The following is a 12,280-nucleotide window of genomic DNA, read 5'->3' as shown; positions in this document are numbered from 1 at the left end:
TGTTCATCGACGTCGCCACAATTTCTGTTTTTTTTCCTTCCGCTAGTTCCTCTTCCAGTCTCTGCTTTTAAATGCTGTTTGGTCTGAACACAAAGATATTAGGCTTGTGTTCAATTATGTTAACAAATACTAACTAGATTCGTGTTTTCAAAATTTGCTCCTTTTTCTACACTGATAACTGGTTTGTATCTATTTTACCAAAGGAAGTCATTACTCAATTCCAAGAAAGAGCAAAAATTATCGAAACATTTGACACAAACAGGCACACGTAGCCTCCTAGAATCCACGGTTTACCGAAGATCCACAAGGCCGACACAATTATATTACGCAGTTCGCAGTACCACAGAAGAATGAAACTCGAAAGCGAAAACTCAAACCATTTATTTACAGGGATTCAATGATAACCCACAATGGGCTACTTTAAGGGCCCGTGTACATGGAGGTGGGGGACCCCAGGTAGGTGAGATAAGGAGTGTAAAATGTTCACATGTCGGAATATTAAGCGTTGTAAATCGACCATATTTGGTTTCCCAAACTATTCCGTATGACGTATTAAGTTAACGGTTACTCGCGAAACCAAATACCGCGTAACACAACGCGAACCAAATACCGCGTGACGCTTTCATGAATAAATGCGTGTGTCCGAGAATTAATCTTTTGTCATTTTCGAGATGTAAGCTCGGGACGCCTCTGCTCAAACTCTTTAACTGAAAGCGCAACAACAGCCTCAAGAAACCTCACCCCAGCGTCCCGGGGTTGTAAGATTGCATGTAGACATGTTTTATTTTTCGACCACGACAAGGCGGGTTACCTCACCTACCTGGGGTCCCCCACCTCCATGTAAACAGGCCCTAAAATAAGGAACGTGGGAACGAGAGATCTTTAAAAGTAGGAATCTTTAAAAGCAGGAATCTTTAAAATGGGGAATTTTTAAAAGCGGAAATCTTTAAAATAAAAAATCTTTAAAGGCGGGAATCTTTAAAATAGAGAATCTTTAAAAGCGGGAATCTCTAAAATGAAGAATCTTTAAAAGCGGAAATCTTTGAAATGGAGAATCTTTAAAAGCGGGATCCATTTTGAAGATTCCCCATTTAGAGATTCCCGCTTTGAAAGATTCCTCATTTTAAAGATTCCCACTTTTAAAGATTCCCTATTTTAATGATTTACCGTCCTGCATCACGGTAACGTCGATAAGTTCTTACAGCATCTCAACAACCAGCAGCCGTCCATCCGCTTCACCATGGAGACAGAGAATGACACCAAACTAGCCTTCCTTGATACCTCAGTTTCAAGAGAACCTAACGGCCGCCTCACCACCAGCGTATACCGGAAGCCCACACTCACTGATCAGTACTTAGCGTATGATTCACACCACCCACAATCAGTAAAACGCTTTATTGTTAATACGCCATACGCCTCGTAGCGAAACCCTCTGAGAGAAAAAGCATTTGTTATCCGTTCCTGTTTGTAATGGTTATCCTCTTTCTTTCTTTCTTGCAGAAAGTCACCAAGACCAGGAAACCAACCGCCGCTGCCGAGCACGCTATCGAGTTCAAACCCACCGCAGTGTTACCTTATATTAAAGGTCTGCCCGAACAGCTACGCCGCTGCCTGCAACAACAAGGCGTACGCCTCTTCAAGTCGGAAACAACAATAAGATCAGGGTTAGTAAGAGTGAAAGACGCTGTCGATCCGGCTAAAAAAGACGTCGTAGTTTACAGGATTCCCTGTGAATGCGGCAAAGTTAACTTCAGCCGGAAGACCAATGCAAGACAGAATAAAGGAGCAAGACCGAGACGTCCAACTAGCCCATACCCAGACCTCCGCCGTTCCAGAACACGCTCACAACACCGGACACCTACCGCTTTGGGATAACGTTGAGTTTATTGATCGTGATCCTCACTGGTACACTCGAAGAGTCAAGGAGGCTATTCCATAAGTCTTCATCCTAACAACATCAACAGGAACAGTGGGATAGAAATGAAGCGTGGATGCCCAAGGTCAAAAACCACAACCGGAGAGCCGTAGGACAGCAGAGCATCGAGGGAACAACTCACAAACATCGAAGATCGAAAGGCGCCAATCACGGCTGTAGGAAAACCAACGAACCACAGTGGAGCATCCTGCTCTATAAGAAGATTTGAAGACTGATGAAGACTAGCAGAATGCCGTCGAAACGTCGCGATTCACATCATAAGTGACCATATCGTGAGACAAACAATAATACTTTTATTATTTAAACATTTGATATTCAAATTTTATCATCAAATCAAGGTCATCCTACGAACATTTTTCAATTGGTGGGCTAGCCCGCGAAATACCTTTAAATTCGGACGAGAGGTCTACTCATTTAAACAATATTCCTGAAAATTTCAACAAATTCTGTTTTCGTCCAACGACTACCATTATTGTCTTCACTCATCTAAATAGATTGTAAAAAAGCTAACGCTACAGGGCTAGATAATATCTCTGCTAGGTTGATTCGTGAGTGTTCTGTCATTAATTCAGGCCCGTTATGCGATAGTGAAGAAATCATCTCTAAACAACAATCTGGTTTCAGGTCTTCACACTCAACTGTCACTGCTCTTCTTGAAGCCACTGATAATTGGGCGTTTAATATCGATCATGGCTACGTCAATGTCGTCGTGTTTCTCCACTTAAAAAAGGCATTTGACATTGTTGATCATGAGCTATTACTAACTAAAATGAATCGGTGTGGTATTCAAGGGAAAACTCTTGATTGGTTCAGATCGTATTTGACGAATCGCACACAACGGTGATTGGCTCTCTTTTATTTCAAATTTATATTAACGATTTGCCTAACTGTCTATCGTTCAACGTACCTAGAATGTAAGCTGATGACACCCATATTAATGATGCTGGTTCTGATTTACATTTGATTCAGTATAGTCTATCTCATGACCTTGAAAAGCTAAGCAAATGGCTTGTGTCTAACAGGCTTACCTTGAGCGCTACAAAAACTGAATTTATATTAATCAGCTTCAGGACTCTATCTGATACACTCGAACTTTCCATAGATCATATTTCGTTTGTACAAGTTTCCTCAGTAAAATCCCTTAGAATATATATTGATGAAAATTTAACATTGATAAACTGTGTAAAAAGATCACTTCCGCTGTTGGAGTCATAAAGTGAGTAAAGCTTTTTTCACCTCAATCCACCCTATTTACTACATACAACTCAATTGTTCAATCTCACTTTGATTACTGCAACCTAGTCTGGGGTAGTTGTGGCAAAACATTATCTAACAAGCTACAAAACCGTGCTGCATGTGTAATAACTTCATCAAACTATGATGTAGATGTCGATTCCTCGTTTCACAACTCAGACTTGAGATCTCAACGTTGATGCTTTTCAAGTCCTTTTAAGGTCTGGTTTCCAAATATCTCACATCTAAATCTATAACGTGAAATGTATCAAAATAATCTCTGAGGGACTCCGTAAACAAACTTGTTGTCCCCTTTCTAAGAACTAACTACATGAAAAATAGTTTTAGTTATAGTGGCGCAACCCTTTGGAATAGTTTACCCTGTAACATTTGAGAGTCTGGTTCATTAAACCAATTTAAACATCTTCTCTATCATAATTTTTAAACATGGCATTCAAGTGGCACATTGTAAGTTAAGATAATGTTAGGATTAGGTTTCTTAGGTTCTCTGGATATTAGTCATTGCATGGGAATTTTTTTTGTACCTGATGATTTTTTTACTGAATATAAATTTTAAAAAGTCCTGCCTTTTGGTAAGAAAATGAAAATTTACCTCCCATGGAATGACCTTTAATCAAACAGAATGACAGACAAAGAATAAGGCGAGTGAAAACCAACCATCTCTAATTTGTTATATTCATCAACAACTTTCTTGTAGTCCTGAACATTATAACCATTCCATCTAAATACAAAGAAGAATTGTCATCAGTCACAAACTAATAAAGGTAATAAAAGTGATAAGAGTAAAGTATCACTCATATCCAGGCAATTGAGTAACAACATAAAACTACTGTGAAGCAGGAAAGACTTAAGGCACAGCTAGACAACAAGAAACACTGTTTCCAATTACCAACTGCAAGAGTCCACACTATGACAAAATTTGTTAACCAATTACCCACTGGTTTCATACAAACAAATGAAAAATACCAGATAGCTCTTATTATGAAAAAAAAACCTTAAGCTAGAAGTTTATTCCACAGAACACAAATGAATGTGATAGCACATTCAAATCACAAAGGCATGTTTAGGGTTATAGCTGAGCATGGCTGCTGGTGAAACTTGTAGCACTAATTTATTGCAGCAACTTCTTCTGTTTCTTGTATCCACCGTTTTTTATGAAAGGAAGCTTAGTAGCCCCACATTTAAAGCATTGCAAACCCCCTCCCCACTTCACCGAACAGTACAAAGCACAAGCTGCCTTCTTTGAGGCACGACCTCACTTGAAAGTAGGCCAGAAATTATGATCAGTAAATAATTTGGGAAGAGCAGGTGATGGAGGAGAACAAAGGACAAAAATGAAAAAGAAATTGTGCCCAAAAAAATATGGAAAAAAAAGTTGAAAGAAATGCAGGTTTACTTATCTCTTTTACCAATGTAATCAAATGAAAGCTTAGGCTGTATGTGTTCATCAGCTTTAATATCCTCTCCACTGAACTGAGTACCAAATCTTCTGGGTACTTACTTTCCTTCTTCTTCCGTCAATGCTGGTGCTGTACGAGCCTTTCTCGCTTCCTCTAACTCCTTTTCTTTACGCCAATCCAGCCGACTCTTTTTCTGTCCATCTTCAGTTTTAGCCACCATCTTGTTTTCTGTCCCCAAGATGCTTTTCGAGAGTCGTAGAATAGTACTGAAGGCAACGTCACTTCCTACTTCGAATTTAGTAAGGGAAGGGTAGTACGATTTATGTATTTGATGAAACTTTATTTTGACGTTTGAGATTCAAAAGAATCTTGACCTTAAAAAATTTTAAAGCTAAAATTGATAAATATTTTATTCAAACTACAAAAAGAAAAAAAAAGAAAAATTTAGTTTCCAGTAGATAAAAGCCTTCTTACCCCACCCTAGAAGTAAACTTCCTGTCTCATCAAAGTGAGACTGCAGCGTAACGCCACAGAAGACTTTAGTAATGGAGTACTTGAACACTTACCTCGCGGTATTTCTTCTGTTTCTTTCGAAAGTTTTAGCTGAAGGCGAAACGAAAGGATACCTTCGTAGAGAGCATTCCGTTTTAAAAGGTGAGTTTGACGTGGCGTTGGTTAATTGTGCTCCAAATCCTTCGTGAATGTGACTTTTACACTCTCAAGGAAACTTTCGTGAAAGATTTGATGAATTCGCGTTTCTCGATTCTATTTCCTGTCGATGTAAACTTCGTTCTCTAAGAGTTTGATCTTTTTCATATGAAGAATTTTTTCTTCATTTGTTCGTTCCAAAGCCTAATTTGACATCCTCAGTTAAAGAAAATGTAACGGATTTCAATATTGTTATTTCAAAATCAAGAACTGCAAATATTCAATCAGTGCCAATGTCTCATGTGACGTGCATGTGAAGACCTCTACAGAGAGATTTTTTCCCCAAGCTTCTTGCTTTCCTCCCAACTGGTTGTTGTGCCTATCCCTTCTAAAATTTTTGTTACAGAAAGATGAATTGTAGGTCATTTCATTGTTCATAAATGATTAATTATCCTTAAAGCGAACTTTAGAGTTTTCCTTTCTTACTTAATAAGTTACCATTATGATAACTACTACTATTTCACCCAAGAGAATCGTGCCACCATACTAGAGATTTTTCAGCGAAAATAGAACTCAATATATTTGTTTTTGTGTTGACAATCCACTATGATTTCTTAAAGTATTTTATTAATTACCATTCTTTTATGATAATATGAATTAAAAAATTGTACATTAATATTTTAGAGCTCATTTGTAAAAATATTGCAATTACATAACAGAAATATACCTCAACCATGATTCTTTGAGAACAAGAGTTCTTTTGATTTTCCCCCTGAAAACAATTTTTGAATGCCCTTACAATTTGATCATTCAGATTATGCAGCCAAAAACAAATGTTTGTTTTTCAAATTCCCAGTTATAACAAAACATGTTGGTTTACTTGTGGAATAGGTATTACATTTGTTTTTTGATGAAAATTGTTCTGCAAAAGTGTGGAAAGAGGGAGAGTGGGGAAGAGTTATGGAAATGGAATTCTATGATGCATTTGTTGAGTTTCTTTAATTTTGAAAGAGCTCATTACAGGCCATGAAGATGAGTGGCTAACATCCCTTGTATTATTTTTCTCACTCCCAAGATCTGATTGTTAATTCTCTCCTTTTGTTGATAAACATTTCCCTGTAAAATTAGTTTCAATATTTTGTAGTTAGATTAGGATAAATTCTACATGTACCTGGTAAGTGTGAGTATTCTCATTACCATTTTGTTGGATAGTGTATGCATATTATAGGGAGAAGTTACATGTTCATCACTTAAAAGGCTTAAAATGGATTGTAAAAAGGCTCTAACATTTATGGGATCAGTATCAAAATTTCTTGATCTCAGAAGACATTCTGGTCAGTTGTTCATGACTTGCATGCAGATGTTTTTATTAGACAAATTCAAATAAACTGGTTTATGGAATGACAAGAAACTAATTTAATGACTATGACAATAATTTCTCCAGGGGCTGGTCCTTCTATTCCTTATTGGGATTTCCTTGGAAGTACATTTATTTCCAGCAGCTACATTAGATTAACACCTGACCATCAAAGTAAGAAAGGGGGTTTGTGGAATAATGTGGTAAGTTGATGGAATTTACTATTACAGTACATGTACTTATGCTTATAGTTTCATTTCTGGTGATAGCTATAGTAATTCACCACTTGATAAAAGCTTGATTGAGTCAAAGTATCCACATTTAAGTTTTGTGTTCTGCATTCTCCTTCAGTTGTTAAATTTGGCACATTTTGTGGAAATGGAAACCTGTTGATCCCTTCTAACAAGATTTGCCGATTACTATTACATGGCTTTCCTAAAATGTTAGTTAAAATGGGTATGATTAATTGTTTATAGTGTTCCAATACCCTCCAAAAATTGTTAAAAACACCTCTAACTGGTTTGTGTTGATAAAACTGAATTAATAAAAATCTGATATTGTTTTGTAACTTGTGTTTCTTACCAGCCATGTCATGTCAAAGACTGGGAAATGTTAATTCATTTTAAAGTACATGGAGTTGGTGACACATTATTTGGAGATGGATTTGCATTTTGGTATTCCAAAGACAGGATGCAAGAAGGTATTGACTTAATCTATTGAATTTTATAATTAAGTATTAATTTATATAAATTAAAGCACATGATAAGTACAGACAAACTCCCAAAGTCCTTCACTTTCAGCAATTGTCTTATCTGTCACCTTTGCTTTTCTTCTTCTCAGGTGATGTATTTGGTAGCAAGGATTATTTTTATGGTCTTGGAGTATTCTTTGACACCTACAGTAACCACAATGGTGAACATCAGGTGGGTGAACTTTTTCCTGTGATCAGGTCATTTTGGCAGCACTCTGTCTATTGTGTTGTAAGACATTTTGCACCCCTTTTAATGATCTTCACTTCCTGATCTGTGAATTATGCATAATTTATTGAATAGCATGATCACCCTTACATTTCTGTAATGGTTGGAAATGGATCTCTTCACTACGATCACGATCGAGATGGAACACATAGTCAAGTGGCTGGCTGCTCAGTAAGTACATGTACATAGAGAAACCTCCAGCATTGTTACTTTTTTTCTTGATATGGTTTGAAGCCAGTAGTAATATGTGATTGTGTAGTCTGATCATCAGTGAGAATAGTCCAGAATAGAACTGTTGTCAGTTATAGGTAGTAGCATTCCTAGCTTGTTCCAGGCAGTAAGTTTATGTAAACAAGCAAAAAATTGGGGCGAGTGGGAAAAAGAACAAAGGGGGAGGAGAACAGGTAGTTTAGTGGAAACAACTGATTTGAAAACTTAAATTGGTCACCGCAAAGAGTTTAAAGGCTGACATTTTGAGCATTAGCCCTTTGTCAGAGCAAGGAGGGAGGAGGTTTCACTTGCTTGTGTTTTCACCATTTTCCACCAACTGTGAATCAGGTGTGGGATAGATGTGTTGGTGACTTAAACAGAAGTCTAGATCAGTTTAGTGAAAATAAGGGATGTATAATTGTTATTGTTAATATGTTCAAAATGGCACCATCATGCAATAAATCAAAGGGTTTCAAAATACTTGAGCTTCTTGGAACTTATGTATCTATGATGAAGTTTAGGTTATTAAAGTTTATGTGTATAACTTGTATGTTATGTATCCTGTTTGTTACACTGTGGTAAAACACTGATAGATTGGAGTGCCTAGTGTACCCACACTACAATGTATTTTTTCATACTGCAGCAAAGTTTTCGTGGAAGAGGTCATGATACCTATGCACTGATCCGTTATTCTGGAACCCAGAATCGTCTGACAGTAAGTTGACAATTATGTGACAAACCCTTGATAAACCCTTTGGATCAATGTCAGTATCCTTGCACACCTACCCTACCCTTCCCTGACCCAACATTAACTTGTTATCAGTTGACTTTTGTTGAGTCAGAGGAGGGGTGGGTGTGCAGTTTCTCAGATAATGACATTGATCCAACCACAATTTGATCTTGAAAGGTCAGACCCTAATTCTCTTGAGAGGGGTGGGAGGGGGGGGGGGAGGGGGCACTCACCCTATGCTTTTTAGTTGGCCATCTATACTTAGGGCATATCCTTGGATTGGAATGTACAAATTGCCCTTGAAGTCATAATATTATGCATTTGAACTATTTCAAAGTATGACAGTTATTTTCCTGAGAGGTCCACAACATGACTGACAGCAGCATGAAGCTCAATTTACCTGATGAATGTGTAACTCCACTGTTGTTGTGCTATCTAATGGCAACAATTAGAGCTGTAAGAAAAGGCCAGCTTTCATCAGCAAGCTACTCTGTCTTTTCAAAAGATAGCCCCTTTATGATAAAGAAGCCATCTTCTCAGGAATGTGCAATGCTCAAGTGCCTGGTAAAAACATTAGTGAGACCCTTAGGTTTTCTTACTTAGTATCTTGCTGTAATGAAGAAGTTGGAATAATTTGAGAAAGTTTCAAGGTTCTTGGAAACCCTCTTTGCAACTTATCGGATGGGTTGTCTAAGCTTTGACAACGCTGATTAAAATATTAAGAAAACTTAAATTAATATCTCTCTTTTGTAGAAGATCTGATAATTCAATTCTGATTTTCTTTACTGAAAAACACTAGAAGGGACTCTAGAGGGAATTTTAGAATATCTTGATTAAAGAATGTTTTGGTGAAATGTGTCTCTTAAGCCTTCACCCTCCCCTCCCCCCCTTAAAAATTCCTCACGGCTTTAGCAGTGTCTACCCATTTTATCAACACAACCACATTCTCAAAGACTTACTGACAAACCTTAGTAATAATCAACTAGCTACGAGGGCAATTTTGAATACAGTGATTCTGTTGTAATTGAATGAATAGATACTGGTGGACGTAGAGAACAAGAACGAGTGGGAGGATTGTTTAGATGTAGGTGGTGTGAAGCTGCCAACAGGATTGTATTTTGGAACAACAGCAGCTACAGGACAACTTGCTGGTATTTATTGACAATTACATTTTATCATTGACAAAGCTAACTTAGGAGAAAATGCATTTTGCTGAACTGCAATGAACCTAGAGTTTTTCTTTACTTACAATGCGACTTGAATATCAAGCGTCTATTTATGGAGTCGCTTGTCTCATCATGAACACCTATTCAACTCAGTGTGGGTGGCTAGTGGTAAGTATTTACCGAACTGCGAAGTAGATAGCAAAACCGCAGGGTAATATAGTACAAAAAAATGATTTTCACTCATTTATTTCTGCAGTAGCTGATTAGAGCGCGCCTTTAACGCTATTAAAATGTTTATCCAATGAGCTTGAAGATGATTCACTCTCACGAAGGGCTAACGCTCGAACGTCAGCTTCAGAAGCTCTTTTAGGCACCCAATTTCCGTGATCATCTAAGCTGATAAAACCAAATTAGCTTGAAGATTGCCAGACTCAAAATTGATTTTTTTCCCTTAGACAACCACGACATCATATCCTTGAAGTTCTACGAAACTGAAATGCCAGTGTCGTCTGATTCTAAAGGAGCTGATGAAGATCGAACCAAAATAGTTCCGTTTGCATCTGGTGCCGAACAATACAGAGGTAAGAAATACTTGAAATTAAAAACTTGTAAATGGAGAATATTTAGTTGTTAACGTGCGGGTGTTGACCTACTACAAACGTGGAAACAGAATAATCCTTATTTTTCCTCTTTTTTGTTCTGTATGACCATTTTGTTGTTGATTTTTACTTGTATGTTTGTATTAATGATTGCAAATTACTACAAGCTAACGAGTACTAAAGGTCTGTCACCTTCGGCGTGGGCTCGTTTTACGCTTACCATCGCGCGAGCGTCACGCGTGGCGCGATTGTACTTCGAGATTTAATTCCTCTTTTCGTAATTATCTTTCTGTTGTCTAGCATAGTTTTGAAACTCGCTTCTAAGATAGCATTTCATATCGTCAGTCACTGTGGCTGATTTAGACTAAATATGAACTAGAGACTGCTCAGACAGTTATCAAGTCAATACTCATAGTGCGACTCTCTGTTGTTCTTTTTCTCTCTCTTACCCTCTCAAGAACGCGTAGAGGACGTGCAAGGCAGTTTTTCATCAAAGACTGTAAAGGTCTTCAGCTGGCTCTTCTGGTTTGCCCTTGTTGCCGTCTGTGTCGTTGGAGTCTCTATTTACGTATACCAGAAACGTCAAGAAGATTCCAGGAAAAGATTTTACTGAGTGACAATGAACGCTGGTCTTGAAGTTGGACACTTAACTCAAAAGTCAAAACATTGTTCGTTCAAGACTCAATTTCTTGATAAAGTATGGAAATTTGCCAAAGCCTTGAGGAGAAAAAAGGGAAAAGTGCGGTGTCTTATATGAGGTGCGACGGGTGTTTCACCAATTGATGGATGAAATATTTTTAAATAGCCTAATTAACCCAAAGTGCCTCGGCCAAAACGTTTCATGAATGGAATCAGAGCGTTTGCAATCGTGGATCGAAGCCTGGGCATTAATATTTTTCTCAGACCTTGTGATTGGAGTCTCAACTTTGAGTGTGGAAATTGAAATGATCGATTAGAAAAAAAAGTAGTGAATTTGGTACAGAAAATGCACACTTATCCTTGGAAAGGAAATGTATTTCCTGCGATGGAATCAAGATGATTTATTTCATAAACTTTTCCCAATCTTGAAAACACAAAGATGTTTATTTAAACAAGTTTTATCGATAGGTCTGACAACCATTAGTAGAAAATTAGAATTTTTCTCATCGTCTGGGTGTAGAACGGAAGAAGTGATAATTTAGGGAAATCGTCAATATTTATACATAAGTACTCGCTGTTTAGAAATTATAGCTTAATCCGGACTGCACAAGTAGATAAGTAGAGCATAGTTTAATTGAGTGTCGAAAGTTATCTTTGTGTTGGTTTTGTTTTGTTTGCTCCAAAACTGGCGTGAGAATCTCGTTTCACCCTCTCAACCAATCAGGTGCAAGACAGAAACCAATCACGACTTAGGCGCTCACGATTTTCCGCGCTTTAGGCAGTGTAAGTGAAAATACCTCTGATTGACCGTCTGATATTTTCCTTTTGGACTGGACCTTCTGATTGTTTTGGCGTTAGTTTTTTACACTCCTTAAAAACGTGCTCCATTTTTTTTACTCGGTTTTTCGTTAGGCTAGATACAGTATCCACTCTTTTAGGGTTAGACTAGTGTAATGAGAACTTAAAGACATTTCAGTCAGGAGCTTATCCAAGTTGTGTTCAATAGCATTCGTCAAACAATCAAACCGCTTTGAATCCGCTTTTGGGGGGGTGGGAGGGGGGGAGTGGTATGGGAAGTAGGGCAAATCACTATCTCCTTAATAAACCTATGTTTGCTCTGCTTTCCCCTCCCCCCGTCACGCAAACCAAGAGATTTACCTATTAATTTACGTTCACGGGCGTAGCGTTTAGTAAAGCACAAATTTAAGACTGGGCCAAAATGAAGTTGGAGAATGTTAGCTTTACACGGATAAAAATGGCTTTTTAATGAATTGTTATTCCATCTAGTTTTTGTAGTTACTGAATGTCAAATATATTGTTCCATGTCCTTGTTAGATTTGTGGAATAATTTTTCCTCTAAAATT

General features: G+C 37.7%; 2 protein-coding genes across 2 annotated transcripts; one reads left to right on the top strand and one right to left on the bottom strand.

Annotated features, from left to right (window-relative positions):
* Nucleotides 1-2,207: 2,207 nt before the first annotated feature.
* Nucleotides 2,208-4,815, bottom strand: LOC149051112 (pre-mRNA-splicing factor Slu7-like). The gene is made up of 3 exons (XM_089196016.1): nucleotides 4,692-4,815; nucleotides 3,848-3,911; nucleotides 2,208-3,420 (listed from the first exon to the last, which is right to left on the bottom strand). The coding sequence occupies exons 1-3, from the start codon at nucleotides 4,808-4,810 to the stop codon at nucleotides 3,415-3,417; spliced, it is 189 nt and encodes a 62-aa protein (XP_089052142.1). The 5' UTR covers nucleotides 4,811-4,815; the 3' UTR covers nucleotides 2,208-3,414.
* A 291-nt stretch (nucleotides 4,816-5,106) lies between these two features.
* On the top strand, nucleotides 5,107-12,250 carry LOC113685597 (vesicular integral-membrane protein VIP36). The gene is made up of 9 exons (XM_027203130.2): nucleotides 5,107-5,244; nucleotides 6,683-6,798; nucleotides 7,181-7,295; nucleotides 7,436-7,518; nucleotides 7,648-7,743; nucleotides 8,426-8,497; nucleotides 9,549-9,663; nucleotides 10,134-10,259; nucleotides 10,736-12,250. Exons 1-9 carry the CDS (start codon nucleotides 5,136-5,138, stop codon nucleotides 10,888-10,890), a joined length of 987 nt encoding a protein of 328 aa, XP_027058931.2. The 5' UTR covers nucleotides 5,107-5,135; the 3' UTR covers nucleotides 10,891-12,250.
* Nucleotides 12,251-12,280: the final 30 nt, after the last annotated feature.

This window comes from Pocillopora damicornis, chromosome 2 (assembly GCF_964200805.1).
Source record: "Pocillopora damicornis chromosome 2, jaPocDami1.2, whole genome shotgun sequence".
NCBI classification, from domain to species: domain Eukaryota; kingdom Metazoa; phylum Cnidaria; class Anthozoa; order Scleractinia; family Pocilloporidae; genus Pocillopora; species Pocillopora damicornis.
Note: the sequence above shows the minus strand (reverse complement) of the source record. Positions and strands in the feature narration are given on the sequence as shown.